At 38.8% G+C, this 25,608-nt stretch overlaps 4 protein-coding genes across 4 annotated transcripts; 1 reads left to right on the forward strand and 3 right to left on the reverse strand.

Moving 5' to 3' along the window:
- Nucleotides 1-8,176: 8,176 nt before the first annotated feature.
- On the reverse strand, nt 8,177-10,729 carry LOC138908284 (uncharacterized). Its single transcript, XM_070198942.1, has 2 exons — nt 10,706-10,729; nt 8,177-8,614 (listed from the first exon to the last, which is right to left on the reverse strand). Exons 1-2 carry the CDS (start codon nt 10,727-10,729, stop codon nt 8,177-8,179), a joined length of 462 nt encoding a protein of 153 aa, XP_070055043.1.
- A 2,082-nt stretch (nt 10,730-12,811) lies between these two features.
- On the forward strand, nt 12,812-13,222 carry LOC138908285 (uncharacterized). Its single transcript, XM_070198943.1, has one exon. The coding sequence runs from the start codon at nt 12,812-12,814 to the stop codon at nt 13,220-13,222; it is 411 nt and encodes a 136-aa protein (XP_070055044.1).
- Nucleotides 13,223-16,014: 2,792 nt separating this feature from the next.
- Nucleotides 16,015-16,500, reverse strand: LOC138908286 (uncharacterized). The gene has a single exon (XM_070198944.1). It carries the CDS (start codon nt 16,498-16,500, stop codon nt 16,015-16,017), a length of 486 nt encoding a protein of 161 aa, XP_070055045.1.
- An 8,224-nt stretch (nt 16,501-24,724) lies between these two features.
- LOC104121083 (uncharacterized) lies at nt 24,725-25,324 on the reverse strand. The gene is made up of 2 exons (XM_009632976.2): nt 24,885-25,324; nt 24,725-24,788 (listed from the first exon to the last, which is right to left on the reverse strand). The coding sequence occupies exons 1-2, from the start codon at nt 25,322-25,324 to the stop codon at nt 24,725-24,727; spliced, it is 504 nt and encodes a 167-aa protein (XP_009631271.2).
- Nucleotides 25,325-25,608: the final 284 nt, after the last annotated feature.

Genomic DNA, 25,608 nt, shown 5'->3' on the forward strand with positions numbered 1-25,608 from the left:
GGTCTGGAACGTCCATTGTGCGCATCCTCACCATCTGTGAGAGAATTGAAGAAGGAAATTTAGTATACCATCAATTTCACAATAGGAGATGAATAATGAGTGGTTCTGCTAACACCCCATAGCCTCTCGAAGATAAGTGCGAATGACTCCGCACCGATCCGCAAGACTCTACTAGGCCTGCCCATAACTTGTGAGACCTACGTGAACCTAGTGCTCTGATACCATGTGAACAACCTAGTGATTTTCCATCTTTATTTTTTCTTTTGTTTATTAAGAAATTCCAACATTTAGCTTTACTTACATTTAAAGCATCTAATAAATAAAGGATTTTTAAGGCAAACAACGGAAATATCTAAAAGCAGTTTTAATTATCGAATTACAACCCAAAAATCAAAGTCTACTAATACGTGCCAAGATCTGGTGTCACAAGTATGTGGGCAACTAGTAGAATATAAAAAAGATGACTATCCTACTGTCTGAAATAGAATAGATAGATAAAACAAAAGAGAAACTCTGGCATGCTTCTGAACGGCTCAGAAGGGTAGCTCACCGTAAATTCTAGGTCAAAAATCAGGTATGTGCGTCGGGGGGTAACTAGATGCACCACCCTCAGATCCTTTACAATTAAGTACAGAAGCATAGTATGAGTACATAAACAATATATACCCAGTAAGTATCCCGACTAACCTTAAAGAAGTAGTGACAAGGGGTAGACTTGACACTTACTACGCCAATAATAATGTAATTTAAAGCATTATACTAAGTATGGATATCATGAATGATACTGTTAGTTCAACAACAGGAAGAGATAAGTCTTTCTTTCATAATTATAACTTAAATTTTAGTAATACCATTTAGCAACATACATTTCAAGGCATTTAAATAGAATAAACCATGGAAAATTTCCAAATAATTAGCATGCGCAATTATGCCGAGGTCGTACGGCCCGATCCAACAAAATATTTAAAATGTGCACTGCCGAGGGTCGAATGGCGCGAACCATAGATGCATTTATTTTCCCCGCTCGCGAATCATACATGCGACGCGGTCAAACATAAATTTAAGGAATTACCCCGCTTGCGAATCATACATGCAACGCGGTTACACAAAGAATCTCATAAATGTTTATAGTACTCTCCCATTCTTTTCAAAATACAACATTCAAATGAAAACTTTTAAAATCTCGATATTTTTCCTCCATTCCAAATTCCTTTTGAAACATTTAATAAGCACACTCCATTCCACCCTTCTCAAGGCAAACAATATACATAAAGCAATAATCATATCAATAAGGCATGGTGTAAGCCTAAGACTACCCGGACATAACAGGAATAGTAGCTACGTACGGACTCTCGTCACTCCGTGCGTACGTAGCCCCCCACAAACATCAACACATATTCATTTAGTTTACCTATGGGGTAATTTCCCTCTTACAAGGTTAGAAAGGAGACTTACCTCGTCTCAAAGTATACTTCCCAATTCAAGAACGCGCCCAAATCTCCAAATTTGACGCCAAACGACTCGAAGCTAGTCAAACAATACATAAACTAATCAATCTATGCTCAAAGGTTCATAATTCTACCATTTAAGTGATTACCCAACTTAAATTGCAAGATTCCAAAAATTCAAGGGCCCACATGCTCGAATTTGCGGAAATTTTTAAAGAAAGTTATTACCCATAACCTTAGGAATATAAACATATGATTTTTACTAAATTCCATAATGAATTTCGTGGTTAAATCCCGTTTTTATCAAAAACCTAGGTTTTCATCTAAACCCAAAATTTTCACTAATTACATGTTATAATCTACCCATAAACCATGTATTTAACTCACATTTGATAGGAATTACTTACCTCAACTAGTTGATAGAAATCCCCTCTCTAACCAACTCCAAAATCGCCGCCAAGAAGAGTAAGAAGTGAGCAAAAGTGCTCAAAGTCCGATTTAAAACACACTGCCCTACAGCGACTTCCGCACCTGCGGTTAAATTGACGCACATGCGACTCCGCTTCTGCGGACAACTCGCGCAGATGTGGACCAAAGCCAGGCTGCCTCATCTCGCTTATGCACCCAGGTGATCGCACCTGCGGCCACGCATCAGCGACAAACAACGCGCATCTGCGACACTGCCGGCTCCTGCGATGCCTTCCTTCGCACCTGCTCTTTCGCAGGTGCGATCCTTCTTCCGCTTCTACGATGGCTGGGCAGCCTACGCTGGGATGCATCTGCGATCATAGGCTCGCACCTACGAGCTTGCACCTGCATCTGACCAAGTGCAGGTGCGATTATGACAACAGCTAGAGCTTCAGCTTAGGCTTCCTAATTCTAACTTGGTCCGAGCCTCGTCCGATTGACACTCGGGGACCCCCGGGGCCCCGTCCGAACGTACCAACAAGTTTGAAATCAGAAAACGGACTCGCTCAAACTCTTGGAATGCCAAAAACAATATTAAAACTAAGAATCACACCCTAAAACGAATTGAATCAAACTTAAGAACTCCAAGTTCTTCAATTTACTTCCAATGCGCCGAAACATACTTATACTACTCAAAATGACACCAAATTTTGCGTACAAGTCTTAAATGACACTAAGGAACTATTCCCGATCTCGGAATTCCATTTGTACCTTGATATCACCAAAACCCGCTCCAAACCAAATTTTAAAGTACTTCTAAAACCTTCAAGAACCAACTTTCACTATTGGGCGCCAAAACGCTCTCGGGTCATCCAAAACCCGATACGAACATACGCCCAAGTCTGAAATCATCTTACAAACCTATTAGAATCGTCAAATCCCGATTCTGGGGTTGTTTGCTCAAAATGTTGACTGAAGTCAAACTTGACCTTTTCAAACCAACTTTAAGGAACCAAGTGTTCCGATTTCAACCCAAATACTTCCAAATCCCGAACCAACTATCCCCGCAAGTCATAAATTAGTAAAATCATGTACAGAAAGTCTTATTTAGGGGAATAGGGTTCTATAAAGCAAAACAATCGGTCGGGTCGTTACACCGTAGGGCCGCTTTGTATAGCGATTGTGGTATTGTGATACACCTCCACCCGCATATATTGGGATGAGGCAGTAGGGCCGCTTTGTGTAGAGATTGCGGTATCGTGATACACCTCCACCCGCATATGTTGGGGTAAGGCGACAGGGCTGCTTTGTGTGAAGGTGGTTATAGAAGATCCCCGACTTAATATCTATAAATTTTAATGGAAGCTCTTAATAAATTTGCTTGACGTTAATGGCTATCTAAGCCCTTTTATGGTTACCATGATTCATTATATTCATGTTGTATTTACAAGCCCTTGAATAGGTGTATTTGTATTGTGTAAGTAAACACTGTGAATGGTCTATGAAACACACAGGTTATTGTATATGTGATACTATAAACGATCTATGAAACACACAGGTATATTGTATAGGTGATACTATGAACAGTCTATGAGACGCATAGGTGTATAATATGATATGTGAACACTAAGGATGGTTTATGAAATGTATGTGTGTAAAATAAGGGAGGAAGGTGCCACTTTCATTGGCCTTGTTTGTACATGTTTTTACAATTACATTATATTATGTATTCCACGTATAGTTTATATGGCTCAGTTGATCCTAAAAGAAGTTTTGAATGATGCAAGTATAATAAGACTTGTAATGTGATTCTATGGGATGTATCGTAGTTTCTTGATGTACTTTATTTGCCTCTTATTTGAGTTACTGTATTTTCATATGTTGTTTTGACTGTCTTACATACGAGTACTATTCCACATGTACTCATGTCCCTTTTGCCGGGGGCGCTGCATCTTTTAATAGATGCATGTATACTTCTACAGGATGATATGGATCTTTGATAGGGATCTTCTTCACTACTCAGCTTATGGTGAGCCCGCTACAGTTCTAGTGGGTGTTTGGGTCTAGTTCATTTTATGTATTTAGGTATCTATTGTTATAGAAGCTCCATGTACACTGTGGATCATGTAATTAAAGATTTGAGTTTTGTCATGTATTTATGTTCACAGTATTTACAACTATTTATAAAGTTGTGTAACCATCATAAGAAAGAAATTATGGGACATTGAGCCAAATGTATTCAATATGAAAGTCAAGATCTAATTATGTTATGGTAAATCATGCATGAGTAATTATGAGAGGTTAATGTAAATTAGGCTTGCTCGACAAGGTTTACTCGGTTGAGCACCGGTTGCACTCCCTGAGTTTGGGGCGTGACAAACTTGGTATCAGAGCGTGGTTAAGGAGTCCTAAGGTGTCATGGAGCTGTGTTAGTAGAGTCCCTATGATCGGTGTGTTGCGGTCCACACTTATAATAGGGAGGCTACAACGACATTTAGGAAATGTTTCTCTTCTTCTATCCTTGATTGTTCGTTAAGGTTCCGAGTTAGTCTCGGAGTTCCCTTGTTAATTTCATGGAATGTTTGCACGTCATGCTACAAAATGAGAAAGGCCTAAGGATTAAAGGAATGATGCACATAACAGGTATAATGTGTGAGGTTCCCAATTGTCCTCATAATGGAGGAAGGAAAAGTCAAGGATACGACCAAGGTAAGCAAGGTCATAGAGTTAGCCTCGAGAGTCATGGTTGGTGTTGTTTTCATGTATATGGTGCAATGTGGTGTTATTTATGTGTTATTAGGATTGATTTGTTAGATTCTCTGACAGGTGGATAGGCCCAAATACAGGGAAAACTCTGTCAAAATTTCTGGAAATTTGGGGAGTTAGCCAAATTTTGGAGCTATTGGTGTGCGGATAAAGAATTAAGTCACATTAGGTGTCTATGGAGGACTCTAACCCTCATTAGGGGATGAATGATCCTAAGCGGGGGAGAATGTAAGGCCCCGTAAAAATTTCCTAATGACTTAAGATTTTAAAGTGCGTCAGGGGTATTTGGGAATAATGTATTCGAGTATTAAAGGAGACCCATGGGATAGAACCACATCATTTTGGAATGAAAATATATGTTTAAGGTGTGTTGGAACATACTAAGGAGTTTTGTTAATGGCAAGAATTTGTGTGGAACAAGTTGAATACATTAAGTGGAAAGGATGTCCCAATTAGCACAAGACCCGATTTCAAACGAATATAACTCCCTTAATATAAATACATAGGTGGTTATATACCTATATAATTAAAGCCCTCTGAGTCTAGCTTCCAACGCTTCAAACCGTTCGTCATTTGGACATTTCTATAAGAAGTTATGACCAAATTACCAAAGGCTGGCAGAGGAGTGAACTGTGGATGCGAAGCATCCGAGGCCGCATCCGAAAGAAGGGCTGGCAGTGAAGTGCTGCCATAGCATCCGGGGCAGCATCCGAAACCCAGAAATCTGGGACTATAACTACAATTTCGAGGTTCATTTTCCCCACTTCACTTGGACGAATTTTGGAGCTCTTCTCCACTCTCTCAAGACCACCAACTCCCCTCTTCTTCAAGGTAAGCAATCCCCATTATCTTGGTGTGAAATTCCATCATTGCTACACTAGTATTGATGAAATCTACACATAAAATACTTAGATCTTCAAGAAATTTCTTAAAGAACTCAAAGGAGGGCTTTGCAAGATTTTTTCCAAAAGGTAATCCTACACCCTTAGACTTACATGTGTGGATATATTATGTGAATTTGAGTATGAATTAAGTATTGAAACTTATGGTATGGTGATTGGAAACCATAAGTTCCCAATTTAAATACATAACCATTGTAGAGATTGAAAGGTGATTATTTGATGGAATTTTGTTGGTTGGGTGTGGATGGATGGTCATGTATGTGATGTTGGAAGTTATGAATTGTGTAAGAATGATGGTGTGATAAATTTTTGGTTAATGGTAGTAGTTGGATGAACTAATTCTATGATTAAGAGATGTAGAGATTCATGCCTACTAGGTGTTTGATAAAGTGCTTAAATGGCCTAAATTATGGAATTTGTTACTAATATTGGTCACATTGGATGTTGTTATTGTAGATTGAAGTTGCTTAGTGTAGTAGATCATTGTAGTATCATTAAGGGATAAATTTGAGGTATGTTGACTAAACTTCTCTCCCAGAATTGAATCACATGATGTTCTTGTAAGTTCCGAGTTATTCATTATAAATTAACTATTCTGAATAAGCTTTGTGTTGAAAGGTTTATGTTCAAAATGTATTCTGGAATCTCTTATCATAGGATGTTATCCTTCAGGAATGTGTTCAAAGCATGAGTTGGGTATTAAAATGTTATGACTTCAAGTCATATTTCAAGTGAAGGCTAGTATGCCAAATTATGTAAGAAATCTAAAGGTACTTAAGACTCTTAATTGCTCATATGTGTTCTAAATATCGTGATTAGAGATTCTTTGTTGTCGATAATCTATAAAGATGCTTGAAAGTAAAAGTAGTGAATAGTGGATATAAAGTGTGGACAACGTGCCAAGAATGAAAGTTATACATGTGGCCAATAGCGCCAATGAAATGAAATGATGTGTGAAAGATTACGAAATGAGCCTTGGTTCAACTATTCCAAATTGACTCCGAAAATAGAGATTATCCAAAAGCTTATGTACTCAAGTCATGTCCAAATGTGGTTTTTCTAACTAATGCTATGCTTGGTAGGTATTTCCAATATGTTGTGAGTTCTTAGATATTCATAAATTGAAATTGTGTATTGCCTTTTTTGGGGAGAGGTATTTCAAGAGTATTCTATAGGATGATGTTTATGATGATAATCCTTGAAAGAAAAGAAATGAAAGTGTGGAATATGATATACGGCCACAGTTCTATGAATGAAGAATAATATGCATGGCCAAGGGAGCCAATGAAATAATGATGTGTAAGTAGTTGAAAATACTAATGAAGTGATATATTATGTGAAAAGGTTATGAGATGAACGTGTTCGTATTTGTGTTTCCAATGTGCTATAAGCTCCTACGCCCTCATGAAGAGAGGCTAAGGTGTTCCTAAATATTTTAAATGTTCTTGATGTCCTGTGATCACCCATGGCAAGTACAAGTAACTGATAGTATGAACATGAAATGTGACTGTTTGCCAAAATGAGAATTATGAGCGTTTATATGTCCCAATGGCTTCAATCATAGTATGTATGCTTCTAAAATAATTAATGTAAATGACTTCGATGTTAAGTCCCCATGAATCATGAACATAGCTAATGACCTTAAGATGACAAGGGAGTATATAATGAAGTGGAAGAGGGATGTCATATGCTAAGTGACGATAAATGTTATGGAAAATGTATTTGGGCCATGTGCCATTGAAATTGACTTATTTATTTACCATACATGTGCTAATGTAATGAGGTGTATTTCTCCATGATGAGCATGAATATGAACATGAAGTGTTCCAATGATCCGGGAACTTACTTTGATAACCCAAAATGTCATCTTTAAATTTAATGATTAATTTTGCGATCTAAGTACTATTTATCATTACTCGACTTGCGAGCGCAGTCCGTAAAATTTTTTCGGAAAGTTTTTATGTGAAAATGGATTAAAATATGAATTAGAGCTTTAAAACACAACTAAGTTGACTTTGGTCAATATTTTGAGAAAACGGACTCGGATCAGTATTTTGACAGTTCTGGTAGGTCCGTATCGTGGATTGGGACGTGGGCGTTTGCCCGGAATTAAATTCCGAGGTCCCTAGTCCTAGATATGGAATTTTGATGAAAAATCTAAAGTTTAAGGTTAAATAGTGACCGGATGTCGTATTATGTGCAAATGACCCCGGAATAGAATTTTGATGATTCCAACAGCTCCGTATGATGATTTTGGACTTAGGAGCGTGATCGGAATTTTATTTGGAAGTCCGTAGTGGAATTAGACTTGAAATGCTGAAAGTTGAATTTTTGGGAAGTTTAACCGAGGGGTTGACTTTTTGATATCGGGGTCAAAATCCGATTCTGAAAATTTTCATAGCTCCGTTATGTCATTTATGACTTGCGTACAAAATTTGAGGTCAATCGGACTTGATTTGATAGGTTCCGGTGTTGTTTGTAGAAATTGAAAGTTTCAAAGTTCATTAGGCTTGAATCTATGTGTGATTCGTGATTTTAGCGTTGTTTGATGTCATTTGAGGTTTCAAATAAGTTAGTATGATGTTTTAGGACTTGTTGGTGTATTGGGTTGAGGTCCCGAGGGCCTCGGGTGAGTTTCAGATGGTTAACGGATCAAAAGTTGGACTTAGCTGCTGCAATTTTTCTGTTGGAAATGCTGTCAAAATCGGGCTGCCTGCCAAAATCAGGTTGCCTGTCAAAATTGGGCTGCCTGCCAAAATCGGGTTGCCTGTCAAAATCGAGCTCCCTCACAAAATCGAACTCCCTTACAAAATCAAGCTCCCTGACAAAATCGAGCTCCCTGACAAAATCGAACTCCCTGACAAAATCGGGCTGCCTGCCAAAATCGGGCTGCCTGCCAAAATCGGGTTTCCTGTCAAAATCGAGCTCCCTCACAAAATCGAGCTCCCTCACAAAATCGAACTCCCTAACAAAATCGAGCTCCCTGACAAAATCGAGCTCCCTGACAAAATCAAACTCCGTGACAAAATCGAGCTCCCTGTCAAAATCGAGCTCCCTGACAAAATCGAGCTCCCTGACAAATCGATCTCCCTGACAAAATTGAGCTCCCTCACAAATCTATCTCCCTCACAAAATCGAGCTCCCTCACAAATCTGTAAGTTATAAAAACAGGGGACTTCGTCCCATTTGCTTTTTTGACGAATTGGAGCTTGAGGAGAGGCGATTTTGATATATTTTCAAGTAAAAATATTTGGGTAAGTGATTCTAACTTTGATTTGGTCAATATACACGAATATATCATTGTTTTCACCATTTAATTAGTGTTTTGAGATTGAAATTTGGGAACTTTTAGAAATCTCATAGAAATGAATTTTTGAGATTTCGGTGTCGATCCGGAGTCGGATTTGAGTGAAACTGGTATGGTTGGACTTGTAATTGAATGGGTTGTCGGATTTTGTAAGTTTTGTTGGATTCCGAGATGTGGGCCCCACGGGCAATTTTTGAGCTAATTTCGGATTTCATTGAAAAATGTAATATTTTCTTATGAAATTGATTTCTATAAATTTTGTTGACTGTATCGAATTAATTATGAATAGATACGAGTCGATCGGAGTCGAAAAATCCAGGAAAAAGCATAATACTTGGTTAAATTGGAGCAAGTCGAGGTAAGTGACTTGTCTAACCTTGTGTGGGGGAAATTTTCCCTAGAATTGATATTATGTGATTATTGAAATGTGTTGAAAGTCGTGTACACGAGGTGACGAGTATGTACAGGGGCTAAATGTGAAAGATTATATTTTTAAATTGTGTAGATCATTGTTGCGCATTTATTAAATTATTTTATCTTGTTATATTCTTCATCATTGATCTGAGATATATATTTTAAATTTCTTTGACCTTTTCCTGCTAATTGTTTTACATGTTTAATTGAAACTTGGTTTCTTTTATACTGTGCATTATTTGAAGGTTGATTTTCTTTAAATTAAATATTATTAATACGAAAAATTTGACATTTTTAGATTTTGATATTGAAGCGACGTAAAAAAAATTAAAATATTATTTCCTGAATTATTTATTCTTGAATATTTTCGTAAGATTTTTTGGTACTCATTGTGATGGAGCTGTGAGCTCTTTATTGTGGAAAAAAATATTATTGTTGGATTATTCTGGCATGAGCCGTGAGCTCTTTATTATTGAAAAATATTGTTGTTGATTTATTGTGGAAAATTGAAACATTGGGCACTTGAGGTGCAAATTGTGATATATTGTGATATTAATACGCATGCGGTGGTATAAGGTCTGGTTATTGAAATGCATGCGGTGAGATAAGGGTGGATTGATACGCGTGGCTAGTAGGGGTGACTACTAGAAGTTATGCAGTGTGATAAGGGTGGCTAAAACGCGGGATGCTATTTCGGGAAAAATATTTTCTTTAAATAAATCATGAAGGCTCCTGCGATGATATAAGAAAATGAGATATTGTGAAATTATTTATAATTTGGGACTACTAGGCGGTACCTCGGTAGTGCCCTTGTTGATATTGATTTATGGCCATAGTTGCCTTCGATTAATTGTTGTGATTTTTATAAAGTTGAAGAAAATTTTGTTTTGATTCCACGAGATATTATTTGCAATTATTTGGTGTCATTAAATGTGACATACTATTTGATTCATTCCAATGTCATTTTATTTTACTATATTGTTAAACATTTTACCATGCCATTATTATATTCCAGTAGGGCCTCACCTGACCTTGTCACTACTCTACCGAGGTTAGGCTTGGCACTTACTGGGTACCGCTGTGGTGTACTCATACTACGCTTCTGCACATCTTTTTGTGCAGATCCAGGTACATCTTACCAGCCTAGACGTCAGTGAGTTACCTGCGCACGGAGACTTCGAGGTATATCTGCCAGCGTCCGCAGACTTCGGAGTCCCCTTCTATCATTTTATGTTGCTTCCTTATATTTTATTTATACCTTGATATATAGATATATTGAGAATAAATTCTTAGAAGCTTGTGATTTATTTCTACCGGGTTTTGGGAGTTAAAATTGTTTGAATTGTAGTTTATTTATTTCAGATATTTATTATTATTCCACATTGTTAGGCTTACCTAGTTTTAGAGACTAGGTGACATCACGACATCCTACGGAGGGAATTTGGGGTCGTGACACTTACGTCCTCAAAAGTAGCGCTAGTCATGTCGCTTTGGGTTTATATATATGGTCATGTGCATAATGATTCTCTATTTTTACTCAATTATGTTATACCCCCCTTGGGGAGAAAGTTTTCTATGGATTCAATGTGATCAAATTCTAATTCACATATGACGAAATCTTATGAACTTATATTCTTGTTAATATCAAAGGTGCCAAAGGGTATGATTTGAAAGGAAATATTTTGTACTAACTATTATCGTTTGAGAATCCAAATTGTAGTATTGTGGTTGCACCTCCACCCGCATATATTGGGGTGAGGCGGTAGGGCCGCTTTGTGCAGAGATCGTGGTATTGTGGTTACACCTTCACCCGTATATATTGGGGTGAGGCGGTAGAGCCGCTTTGTGTAAGGATAGTAGTATTGTGATACACCTCCACCCGCATATATTGGGGTGAGGCGGTAGGTCCGCTTTGTGTAGAGATTATGGTATTGTGATACACTTCCACCCTCACATATTGGGGTGAGGCGGTAGGGCCGCTTTATGTAGAGATTATGGTATTGTGATACACTTTCACCCGCATATATTGGGGTGAGGCGGTAGGGCCGCTTTGTGTAGAGATTATGGTATTGTGATTCACTTCCACCCGCATATATTGGGGTGAGGCAGTAGGGCCGCTTTGTGTAGAGATTGTGGTATTGTGATACACCTCCACCCGCATATATTGGGGTAAGGCGGTAGGGCCGCTTTGTATAGTGATTGTGGTATTGTGATATACCTCCACCCGCATATATTGGGGTGAGGCGGTAGGGCCGCTTTGTGTAGAGAATGTGGTATCGGGATACACCTCCACCCACATATGTTGGGGTGAGGCGACAGGGCTACTTTGTGTGAAGGTGGTTATAGAAGATCCCCGACTTAATATCTATAAATTTTAATGGAAGCTCTTAATAAATTTGCTTGACGTTAACGGCTATCTAAGCCATTTTACTGTTACCATAATTCATCATATTCATGATGTATTTCCAAGCCCTTGAATAGGTGTATTTGTATTGTGTAAGCAAACACGGTGAACGCTCTATGAAACACACAGGTGTATTGTATAGGTGATACTGTGAACAGTATATGAGACGCATAGGTGTATAATATGATATGTGAACACTAAGGACGGTCTATGAAATGTATATGTGTAAAATAAGGGAGGATGGTGCCACTTTCATTGGCCTTGTTTGTACTTATTGTTACAATTACATTATATTATGTATTTCACGTATAGTTCATATGGCTCAGTTGATCCTAAAAGAAGTTTAGAATGATGCAAGTATAATAAGACTTGAAATGTGATTCTATGGGATGTTTCGTAGTTTCTTGATGTACTTTATTTGCCTCTTATTTGAGTTACCGTATTTTCATATGTTGTTTTGACTGCCTTACATACGAGTACTATTCCACATGTACTCCGTCCCTTTTGTCGGTGGCGCTGCATCTTTTAATGGATGCATGTATACTTCTACAGGATGATATGGATCTTTGATAGGGATCTTCTTCCCTACTCAGCTTATGGTGAGCCCGCTACAGTTCTAGTGGGTGTTTGGGTCAAGTTCATTTTATGTATTTAGGTATCTATTGTTATAGAAGCTCCATGTACATTGCGGGTCATGTAATTAAAACTTTGAGTTTTGTCATGTATTTATGTTCACAGTATTTACAACTATTTATAAAGCTGTGTAACCACCATGAGAAAGAAATTATGGGCCATTGAGCCAAATATATTCAATATGAAAGCCAAGATCTAATTATGTTATGGTAAATCATGCATGAGTAATGATGAGAGGTTAATGTAAATTAGGCTTGCTCGACTGGGTTTACTCGGTTGAGCGTCGGTCACACTCCCTGAGTTCGGGGCGTGACAAGTTGTCCATGCACTTAAGATATGGCGGCATTATTTATATGGTGTTCATGTGGATATATTTACAGATCATAAAAGTCTGCAATATATCTTCAAGCAAAAAGAGTTGAATTTGCAACAGAGGCGATGACTAGAGTTATTGAAAGATTATGACATTAATATTCTCTACCATCCAGGGAAAGCTAATGTTGTAGCATATGCTTTAAGTCACCGATCTATGGGTAGCTTAGCATATGTAGAGGATGAGAAAAGAGAACTATCTAGAGAGCTTCATCAATTGGCTTGTTTGGAGGTTCGGTTAGTAGATTTTGACGATGGTGGAGTTGTACTCCAAAACACTGCAAAATCATATATCATAGCTGAAGTAAAGGAAAGGCAGTGCGAGGACCTGGAGTTGGTCAAGTTGAGAGAGTGTATTTTGCAGCAGAAGAAGCCGCTGATAGAGCTCAAGAAAGATGGGGTTCTCAGATACAGGGGTCGTCTGTATGTCCCAGATGTAGCAGGGCTACGATACAGGATTATGTCAGGGGCACATTATTCGTGGTACTCTATTCATCCTAGGTCGACGAAGATGTATCATAACATTAAGGATGTGTACTGGTGGAACGATATGAAGAAGTGGGAGTAGCCATAATACCGACCGAACCGATAATTTCGGTTTTTTCAGATCGATTTTCTCGATGTTTCGGTTGGTTTGCGGTTTATATTTTTAAAAAGTTCGGTGATAGGTTCGGTTTTCGATTTTAGTGCCCCAATTTTCGGTTAAACCGAAAAATCGAAGCTTTAATGTATAGGTTTTGGGGGGCTCTTCTTCACCTATTAATGTCTATCCCAAGTTTCTTACCCACACTCCAAAGGTTGAAGTCCAAATACCCATTTTTCAAAAGCAAGTACTTTTGTTAGTATAGTATAATTTAGACTATGATTTTAGTTTAACAAATCACATTTCTATTCTCATTCAAGATTAGTTCCAGTTTAGACTAGGGCTATATTCAAGATATCCCTGATGATGGTAGGGGAGAGGGTACATCCATTGGTGTTGAGAGATCAAAGATGAAGGAAATATGAGAAGACATATTTGTTAGTTTGGCTGCTTTAATTGATTTTCGGGTGTGGTGGCCGACGAGATCATTGACGTATGAGAGCCAGTTTTTGTTGAAGGATCTATATAAATACAACCCTGCAGTGTTGAGGCACTTCATATCGAGGAAGGGTTGAATGTTGTAAACTGAGAGAGTCGTGGATGCCAAGGAGCACCTTATCCGCGAGTTCTATGCCAACATTTCACACATCCGCAGGGGGACAAAGGTGACCAAAGTACGCAACCTCAATGTGAGGTTTGATCAGGACACGATGAACGCGTACTTGGGTTTTTAAATTTATTTATTTTTACAATTAGCTTTTTCTAAAAGTTAATTGGACATTTTTTCCAGTTAATTGGTTAAGTACTAATGCACCACAAACTCACAAAGATGAAAAAAGAATGAAACTATACTTTCAACTTTCCTATGAAACTCCTTGGAGAATTTTTAATTTATTCTCATATCTATATAACTAACTTGCAGTACATTTATAACTATGGATATTATTTTAAATATAAATATTTCCATTTCGTCAAAACAAAAATTGGAGACTAAATACGTATCATGAAATATGAATAGAAAGAAATACAACAGTTTGAAACAAAAGGCACAGCTGAATATGTTGTGCATCCGATTATGGAATAGCTGCTGGCTCGAAAGCCTAGCTAGCACTTTCTGAACCCTCAAAAATGAAGTGAGATGATGAACCCACATCCATGGGCTCAGATCTCCCATGTGGCCTGGACTGTGCAACTGCCTGCTCCTCTGGAATAGAAACGGAGTTGCCCTCAGAAGCTTCCCTAGACGGGACATAAGAGCTAGACTCAAAAAGGTCTACACACCTCCCTCTGCCTGATGTGGCCTTCTTCCTGATGGTTTTGGGCATACTGAGGGGCAAGGTACCTCTGACTCGACCCTTAGACGAGTCATCTCTACCTTTTGCAATTTCATCGCGGCCTCGTGATCGAACCATTGTTTGTATCAAAACAAAGAAGATTGTTAGTTGCAAGTCATCATTCAACACAGTCAAGACTCATGTAGGGAAGGGAGACATTGTGGACACAGTTAGGGTACTATAGATTAATATGCTGCGGGAAAATGGGAACTGAGGTCCGCACATTTCTGATGTGCGGCCGCAGAAAGGGAGTGCGGACCGCACAATTTCAAGTGCGGTCGCATTTCTAACAAAAACGTTCAGAGGCTCAAGTGCCTCTTCTCTAAAAACAGTGCAATAGCTAAATGGCGGACACATAATTCATCTGCGGTACGCAGAAATTAAAGTATGGTCCACACTCTTATTTTCTCAAGAGACAGATATCTGATAGACAATGCAGACCTAATGCGTGCATTCTCAGAAGCACTTGCCTTTACCACTTGCCCAAAATAACTAAAATGCGGACCGTACAAATTCAAGTGCGGCCCAGAATTTCAAATTTTCACGAACAATAGTCTTTTTTCACTTAGATTATGCAATTACTTGTACAAATCAGTGTTGCAACATGGTATACACATCAAATCTAACTAACCCAACCTATTTGAGCATGTATTAACAACTACCCATTATAGATCTACCCTATATGAACATATAGATGAACTCTAATAACAGATGGCCTAAAAAGAAACTAAAATTTCAAAAATTAAACTAACACAAAGATTAACATGAGGTGAAGCATACCAGATAAAGTGAGTGTACTATGTGTGTAAGTACAAGTAGGTGTGTGTAGTGAACAGTGAAAATCTCTCAGTAAAGTTTGTAGAGCAACAATGATTGTAAGGAGGGTGAAAAGTGTAAAATGAAATCAAAACTCCTATTTATACGCTAGAGTTATTGAGGTGGAAAAGGACCGAGTGCGGCCACACAAATGCGAGTGTGGTCTGCACTCTTTCACCTAAGCCTGAATTCTCTGTTCCTTATGTGCGGTCCGCACATTTTTTAGTACGGCCGCATAATTTTTCTTGCGGTCGCAGATTAGCCTCGCACTGACAGCCTCAAACTTCAAAGAGTTTGCATTTTGACACTTTGGCAAGCTTCCAATTGTGCGGTCCGCATGTGAAATGTGCGGTCCACATGTGAAATGTGCAGTCGCACAAGCACTTCTGGTGTGCCATACGAAATTCTGTGGTCCGCAGAATTAAAGTACGGTCTGTAGTTCCTTCAACACTTAGCCTTTTTTTTGTCTACTCTTCTTGCGTGTAACACTCAACCCAGTAGCACACTTCAAATCAAGTTATAAAAACAAATAATATCTAACTACAAAAGAAAAAAGAAAAGAATATGAATTGCCTTCCAAGAAGCGCCTGATTTAATATCACGGCACGACGCAATGTCAAAGCATCCTCAATTGAAGTAAATAACTGCCACCACATGGCTATCTCCAACCTTGCCCAAGTAGTGCTTCACCCGATGACCATTGACTCGAAATGCTTCATTGTTCTTGTTCTTCAAGTTTAATGCACAGAATGGTGTCACACCCATAATTTCAAATGAACGACTCCACTTGGATTTTAACTTCCCGGGAAACATCCTCAACCCTGAGTTAAACAACAATACAAGATCGCCCACCTTGAACTCTTTGTTCCAAATGTATTTGTCATGAAGATATTCTATCTTTTCTTTGTACAAGGACGAACTCGCATATGCATAGTACCAGAACTCATCCAATTCATTTAAGTGTGCAACCCGCAAGTTAGAGGCTACATCCCAATCAATATTCAATTTCTTTAAAGCCCACATTGCCTTGTGCTCTAGTTCCACCTGAAGATGACAAGCTTTACCGAACATTAACCGGTATGGAGACATTCCTATAGGTGTTTTGTAAGCCATACGATAAGCTCATAACGCATCATCAAGCTTCTTGGACCAATTCGTCCGATTAGCATTCACCGTTTTTGACAAGATACTCTTTATCTCCCGGTTGGAGACTTTCACTTGCGCACTAGCTTGTGGATGATAGGGAGTCGTGACCTTGCATTTAACACCATACTTGCTAAGTAAAGTGTCAAAATCTTTGTTGCAAAAGTGTAACCCCTCATCGCTTATGATTGCATGTGGAGTACCAAATCTTGTAAAATATTCTTCTTCAAGAAAGTCACTACACTTCTTGCCTCATTGTTAGGTAAGGTGACGGCCTCAACCCATTTGTACACATAATCCATCGCGATCAAGATGTAAGTGTTTCCACAAGAACTCACAAAAGGTCTCATAAAGTCAATGCCTTATACATCAAAAATATCAATATCCAAGATGGTTGTGAGAGGCATTTCATTTTTCTTTGAGATTCCACCGGCCCGGTGACATTCATCACGTCTTTTCACTAAATCACTTGCATCCTTGTAAAGAGTAGGCCAATAGAAATCACAACTAAGAACTTTGGCCGTAGTTCTTTCTCTACCATATGGTAAAGAATGACAATCCCCAAGAATATTGCCTTGCTCTTCTTCCAGTATACACCTTCTAATCATCCCATCCGTACAAATTCGGAAAAGGTATGCTCATCCCAATAATAATCTTGACGATCTCTCTTGAGCTTATTCCTTTGGTTTGAAGAGAACTCATCCGGAATGATTCCACTCACAAGAAAAGTTGCCAAGTCCGCAAACCATGGCACCTTTTTCATTGAAATTGCCAAAAGTTTCTCATCGGAAAAGGAGTCATTGATTTCAAGGCCATCATGCGGCCTCTCCTCCTCCTCCTCCAAACGAGACAAGTGGTCCGCCACTTGGTTTTCGCTACCTTTCCTATCTTGGATATCAATATCCAATTCTTGCAATAAGAGCACCCATCTCATAAACCAGGCTTTAGAATCCTTTTTGCTCATAAGATAGCGAAGCGCCGCATGATCCGTGTGGACAATAACTTTGGCACCCATCAAGTACGGGCGGAACTTCTCAATTGCAAACACAAAAGTAAGGAGCTCTTTCTCCGTAATGGAATAATTGACTTGGGCATTATTCATGGTCTTACTAGCATAGTAGACTGGATGAAAATATTATTGATATGTTACCCCAAAGCAGCCTCAACCGCTACGTCACTTGCATCATACATGAGTTCAAAAGGCAAACTCCAATTTTGAGTGGTAATGATAAGAGTAGTGGTCAACTTGAGCTTCAATAGTTCAAAAGCCCTCATTGAAATGAAACTTGGCACCCTTCTCAAGGAGCTTACACAATGGGTTCACCACTTTTGAGAAATTTTTGATAAAGTGCCGGTAGAAACCCGTATGGCCTAGGAAACTTCGCACACCCTTCACCAAAATCGGGGGTGAAAGCTTAGAAATCACCTCAATCTTTGCCTTTTCAACTTCAATTCCATTCCTTGAGATTTTATGGCCAAGTACAATACCTTCCTTAACCATGAAATGACATTTCTCCCAATTGAGCACCAAGTTGGTCTCTTCACATTTAGCCAACTCTTTGTCCAAATTTGCAAGACAATCATCAAAAGAATCCCTAACCACCGAGAACATCCATGAAAACCTCAAGGTAGTCCTCCAGCATATCCGTAAAAAAAGTTATCATACACCGTTGAAAAATTGTCGGTGCATTGCACAAACCAAATGGCATCCTCTTGAAAGCAAAAGTACCATAGGGACATGTAAAGTTTGTTTTCTCTTTATATTCCAGAGCAATGAGAATCTGGTTGTAGCCCGAGTACCCATCAAGAAAATAATAAAAAGCACGGCCGGCCAATCTATCGAGCATTTGATCTAAGAAAGGAAGTGGAAAGTGATCCTTCCTTGTAACTTTGTTGAGCTTACGATAATCCATACAAACCCTCCAACCGGTCACCGTTCATTTAGAAATAAACTTATTCTTATCATTGGTAACCACCGTCATGCCCCCATTCTTTGGGACACATTGAACCGGAGAGGTCCATGAACTATCGGAGATGGGGTAGACAACCTCTGCATCCAACCACTTAATAATTTCCTTCTTGACAACTTCTTACATAGTCTCATTGAGTCTTCTTTGATGTTCAATGGACAGTTTAGCACCATCTTCCAACTTAATCTTATGCATGCAAAAGGCGGGACTTATACCTCGAATATCCGCCAAAGTCTATCAAATAGCCTTCTTCATCTTTTGTAACACCGCCAATGTGGAATCAACCTGCACGTTAGTCAAATAAGAGGAAACAATAACCGGTAAAGTAGAACAAGGGCCAAGAAATTCGTACCGAAAGTGTGGAGGCAATGGCTTTAACTCCAAAGTAGGGGGCTCTTCAATACAAGGCTTTGTAGGAGGAGTCTTCCTATTCTCAAGATCTAAAGATAATTTCCGGGGTGCATCGTTGTACGACCTCATTCCTTGCAAATAGTTCACATATTTCATGAAATCATCTATATCGTCATCATCAAAATTGAGCAAAAAGGCCTCCAACATATCATAAACATTGATTGTTGCACTTTTATCATCAACAATGACATCGGTCACCAAGTCCTCGAAATAACACACCTCACTGCTATTTGGTTGCCGCATGGACTTACACACATGGAATACCACTTGTTCATCAATAACCCGGAAAGTGAGTTCTCCAACTTCCACATCACAAAGAACATTACCCATAGCAAGGAAAGGTCTACCAAGAACAATAGGCACTTCATAATTAACTTCATAATCTAGAATAACAAAGTCTGCTGTAAGAATGAATTTATCAACCCGAACCAAAATATCTTCAATCACACCCAACGGCCTCTTCATGGTACGATCGGTCGTTTACAATCTCATAGAAGTGTGTCTTGGTTGCCCAATTTCCAAAGTCTTGAAAACCGAATAGGGCATCAAATTTATACTTGCCCCAAGATCACAAAGAGCTTTAGCAAATTCGTCACCCCCAATTGTACAAGGAATCGTGAAAGCACCGGGATCCTCCAACTTAGGGGCCATTGAATTAACAATTGTACTCACTTGATGAGTGACCTTAATAGTTTCAAAATTTATCGACCTCTTCTTGGTCACAAGATCTTTCATAAACTTTGCATAACCGGGCATTTGTTCCAAAGCTTCTACCAATGGCACATTGATTGAAGACTTGTCATCATTTGAATGAACTTCTTAAATTGATTCTCACCGTTTTGCTTGGTAAGTATTTGCGGGTATGGAGGTGGAGGCTTAGGCAATGGTGTCTTCGCCTTTTGCACTACCGATTTTGGTATGTCAATGATGTGTTCCCTAGACGGTTTCACCTCCTCTTGAGTCTCTTCAACACTATCATCAATATCAATCCGAACTTCCTCATTTACTTGAACAACTTTGGTTGGGATCTCTTCTTCTTGCATCACTTGGTCATCATCGACAAGTCGCCTTTCACTTGAGGTGGGTGCATTTTTATATCATTGGTGTTCTTTTTCTCTCTTTCTCTCATCCTTCCATTTATCCACATCTTTTATGTCTAGTTTGCTTTACAACATAGAATCAGATTTCCTTTTTTGTTTATGCAAAAGATTTCAGTTGCTACAAAGATATGACCTACATATCATATCTTGACTGGTTCTTTAGATCCAGATAATGCGAAGTGATGGGTTGGTTATAAGTTCTATAGTTTTTAATTCATACTATGTGGTATGATCTTTTTTAATCCTAACCCTAAAAACCAACGAGTCACACATTAAGCATATCAATTATATCAAATGGTCAATCAAATTTTTATTCAACCTTATAGAATTAAGAATTATAAATATTACCCTTGATTGATTAAAGGACCAAGATCACCTATGAAATATAAAAGATCATTCATACATAGCACAATCCAAGCGAACCCACTTAAAATCTTTACCGAGCTATGACCGTCCATCATATTAGCAAATAAACGTATTTCTGAGTGCGTGCTTCGCAAGTTTTTTACTTTCTTCACACAACAAAATAAAGGCATGATAGTATTGTACTCAATTGCTCGTGTTGTATGGCTCTTCTACATTCTATAATCTATAATATGTTCATTCATACCAATATATGCTAAAAACCCCAATAAATTTTCAACCCCTCTCACAGTCATCGAACTAGCAACACCAAATTTCTCTCTGCCCTCTGTTCGGTAACGCAATTCCTATGCTCACAACCAATTAGAGCAAAAATATCTACCTCCGTCTTTCTCTTAAAACTCACCTCAGTCTCGTAAATGTCCTTCCCAAATCCTAGCGTAAGGTGTATGATCCTCCGAATCCATTGCTGACTTTACCACGATCGATTAGGTGAAAGGTTCTGCAAACTTTGTTTTTTCATACATGCAGCATGGTTATAGTACTCATATTATGCCAGCCATACAATTAGTACTGCATTGGCAGAATTGCTATACACTCTATAAAAAGAGGATTGATAAGCCTTCATGCTCTACAAAAAAATAGAAATTTTCTACCAGTGTATATCGAGAAGCCATGGCCCTCCCTGCTCAAATTCTCGACATTCCCCAGCGACTTGCTGAAATTAACGTTGAAATACAAAATATATAAAAATTTATTTGAAAGACTCGAATAATGTTAAATGGTTTCTTGAGGCATCTTTGCTTCATGAACCCCGCTGCTATTGAAGCCCGAATGGAAGCAAGCCGTCAAAGAATTCGGGAACTAGAAGAAAGACTCTAGGGACTATGCCAGGAGCAGCAGGCACTGATCATGGAGGCAATCTTCCTTGGTGCCTGCACTGATTTCTTTAATTCATTTCTCTTTTATGAATAGTTGGTTGTGTTGGATGATTGATGGGTAGTTTGAAGAACGGTCGGATACTGGAATCTACCCAAAAGTCCTGACGTTTTCGAGGCAGGGCTCCAACCCGTATCTAGACAACTCTGGTACAATAGCACCCTGCCTTAATAATCGCATAGGAATCTGGGCTTGACAAGTTCAAGCAAAACCGTAGAGAGAGTGGGCTACACGAAACCCTACTGCGAGAGGGACGCCTCGCGAGCCGGGCTTTTAGAGATGAGGCCTTTTGGCGAAGCCAAGCATTCCCGCCCCTTCCACTTCTTGTGATAACTGTCATAGCATGCCCCGTATTGTTACCACCCTTTGAGTTCACTACCGTGTCACTTGGTTGTGCACCCTTAGGATGAGAATTTAAAGCTTGAGAGATTTGTCTTATTTGAATTTCTAGATTACGGATTAATGTGTTATGTAAGGTAAGTTGGGCATCTGAATCAGCATTATTTTCCATCATTTTCTTGAACATATTCTTAATACGTCTCATCTCATTGTTTGAAAAACTTGAACTATGGGAAATGATAAGGAGGTGGGTTGTTTGGTTGTTGATACATTGGGGCCTTTGAAAACCCGACCCCTGGTTGCCTTGGTTATTTCCCCAACCACCTTGATTGTTGCCTCCCTAATTTCCTTGGTTGTTTCCGCTCCAATTTCCTTGGTTGTTGTTATTATGCCACTTCCTTTGATTGTTAGAATTCCAATTGCCATGGTTATTTTGTGGTCTCCATTGTTGTTGATTTGAGCCTTGGAAGTTGTTTCTTTGCCCTTAAAAATTGTTCACATATTGAACTTCCTCCACTTGCTCATTATAAGAATCATCTTGATCAAAACTTCCATCATCTTGCACACAGATCTCCACTCGGGGTTGTATTTGTGGACCCTTGGTCCTCTTATTGTTCGCCAAAACATTAACTCCCTCCATAGCATGAACTTGCTTAGGATCTTACACTTGATTGAGTTGGGCCTTTTTATAGTTTAGTCATGGTTATTGTCAATTCAGCAATGGCTTGCCCATGGTCTTGCAACTCTTTGTGGAGGTGTATCATATTCGGATTACCTTGTGGAACATTAGCTCAGAATTGCCAAGCCAATGACATTTTCGCCATCTCATCTAGAATATCACACGCCTCCGCATAAGGCGTTGTCATAAAGTTTCCACCCGTTAGTTGATTCACTACACATTGGTTGGTTGTGTTAATCCCACGATAGAAGGTTTTTTGCAACATGTTCTTCGTTATATCGTTGTTAGGACATTACTTAACCATTATTCTATAGCGCTCTCAAATTTCGTGTAGTGGTTCATTCGGTTCGTGCTTGAATGCCAAGATTTCATCCCGAAGGGTATCCATATAGCCGGGAGAGAAAAACTTAACAATGAACTTGGCCGCCAACTCATCCCATGTATGTATTGAATGGTTGGACAAACGTTCCAACCAATCTAAAGCTTTACCCGTAGAGAGAAGGGACAAAGCCTTAGCCTCAATGCATCCTCGAAAATATTAGTTTGGTTGGTCCCCCAACATGTATCCACAAAGCCTTTCAAATGTTTGTAAGCATTTTGAGTTGGTGTGCCGGTAAAGAAGCATCGTTGCTCAAGCAAAGTGATCATGACATTGGTAATTCGAAAGTTGTCCGCCCTAATACGGGGAGAGACTATTGCACTAGCATAACCTTCGTTGGGCAATATCTGGTGTTGATCCACTTGTGGTTGATGTGGTAGAGGTAAGGGTGGTACGTGCAATTGTCTTGTGGCACCCGACCTCGCCGATTAGGTTGTAGCACTTGAGGTACCTCATCGAGTTGTTCCTCCTCACCTTCCAACTCCCCCAAAGGCATGTTTCTGAGCTCATTGTTTGCCATTTTTGTACCTAAGATTTCTTCAACAAGTTAGTAACACATAAGGGAAAGAAAATATTCCAAAAACACACTCAAATATATAGCTAACACCATTATAAATCCCTGACAACGGCACCATAAATTGATCCACACCCAATTCACACTCAACAATGAGTGGAAATGGTCATTAGAAGAATAGTACCCAACAATGAGTGGGGTTAATTTTCTCAGGTAGTTAAATATGGGTGTTAGGGTGTACACTTGATGAGCGTAGATAAAATAGCTCAATTACACTTCTAAACAAGAGGGTTTTGTGATTTACTTCTACAATCTATACTAGCAATGATTAATTAGAGAAAAGAAACTAGAGATTGAATAATTATTTTTGTTGTTTTTCAAATGGGTAAAAGGCCTAGGGATGTAACATTCACCTAGATGTTAGCCTAATAGGCTAATTATGATAACGCTTGTTTTAGTGATCGGGGTGTATTACAGCTCTCAACTCTAAGTTACCCACTCAGTACCTCTCGGTCATAGAGTGATTTTGCCTAAATTGGCTTCTCAAGCCCAATTGGGTACCAAGTCAAATAGTTGATATGAGCTCAAGTCGGGTTTTTCCTATCTCTAATTCAAACCCTTTAATTAGGCGAGCCAAAATCTTAACTAGCCCAATTTCTTGTTAGCCAAGTTTTTCTAGACTAGGTCCCTCTTTCTCAAGTAAGAACCAAATCAAAAAGGCATGAATCAATATTTGCAACCATTAAATCTAAAAATAATGCATAAACAAGGATAAATAACAAACATCCAATCATAAACAAATATTAGATTAATTACCCATAAGGTTTACACACTAGGGTTGGATAACAACCCTAGAAAATATCTAGCAACTCATAATATAAATGGATGAAAATAAAGAAGAAACACTAATTAAAGTCAAAATACAAAATTAAAATGATAAACTAATATGTTTTAACCCAAATTGGTCACAAATTAGTAAACTACAACGATACAGCTCAAAAACTATAAAACTTGCCCTAAAAAGTGTTTCCCATCTATTTATAGTGGCCCAAATTCGCTAACAAAAATACCTTTCGGGAGGATCGGCGGCCGCACAATTCCATGTGCGGTCCGCACAATTCCATGTACGGTCCGCACAATTTCATATGCGGTCCGCACAATTCCATATGCGGTTTGCACTATTCCATGCGCGGTCCGCACTTTACTTGGTTCTGCAGGTTGAGGAATTCTGCAGCCGCACAGTTTGGTTTGTGGTTGTACTTCAGCTTCTGCGGCTGTACTTTTGGCAAGGCTTCACTCTTTGTTATTTTGCACTCTTTGAACTTTTTGAATTCTTGTCAGCGCGACCATGTTTTGCGGCCACACAATTTGTGTGCGGTCCGCACTTTGCTTTAACTATCATTAGAGCTTCAACACCAAATCTGCAGCTGCAAAGAGAATTCTGCGGTCCGCACTTTCTTCTGCGGACCACATTTTTGGCATGTTGCGCTCCTTCTTGCCTTATGATCTGGAACACTTCTTTTTGAGATAGATTTCTTCATTGAAGTTCAATTCTCCAACATTCCTGCAATTTGCACAATTTTATTAGTTTTGGGAACAGAAATCAACATTTCGGACTAGTTTTCTTGAAAGTTCACCAAGTCCACCTAAATTTGTGAACCTTTCATCAATATCACGTACATCAATAATGTTATTAGCAAGTTCGTTCTCAAGGACACCCAAACTAAATTCATCAAAGTCGTCAGGATATAATTTATCCATTTTCACCATCTTCCTTATGTCAAAATTAGAAAATGAAACAACTGGATTCAGGCAAGCTACTCCTTGAAATAAATCATTTGTCCCCTCACTGAAACCGTCATTAAGTTCTTTAAGTTGCCAATCAATAATCTTAAAAAATACATCCACACGATAATGATCTAAAGTAGTATGATTAACAACTTTACGCCGTGATATTCCATAATTAGCATTGGGCTCATCAAAATTGGGTATTAAAATATCATGCTTGATACAAAATATAGATACCTTATCTTTAAGTGGATCCCATCCATCAACTCTTAACGTCTGAAGTTTTCTTTTTGCTAATTCAACAAGTATCATGGCATTGGCAATATCCTACTCTTTTTTATGGATCGATATATTAGATCATATGCGATTCCCAAAATATCGTTTATCATATGCAACATGAAAGCAACCACAAACGTTTGGCAACTTCTAAGATAACCTGATGCCTTAGCTCTTTCATTTAAAGTTCTTGCATCTTGAACAAGAGTATCGAGTACATCAATAATAGATTCAAATAAAAGTATAAAATTTTCAAACGACTTGTAGTAAGATCCCCAAAGAGAATCACCGGCTCTAACAAGACCGAGCTCTTGATTTAA

The sequence above is a fragment of the Nicotiana tomentosiformis genome, chromosome 3 (assembly GCF_000390325.3).
Source record: "Nicotiana tomentosiformis chromosome 3, ASM39032v3, whole genome shotgun sequence".
Taxonomy (NCBI): domain Eukaryota; kingdom Viridiplantae; phylum Streptophyta; class Magnoliopsida; order Solanales; family Solanaceae; genus Nicotiana; species Nicotiana tomentosiformis.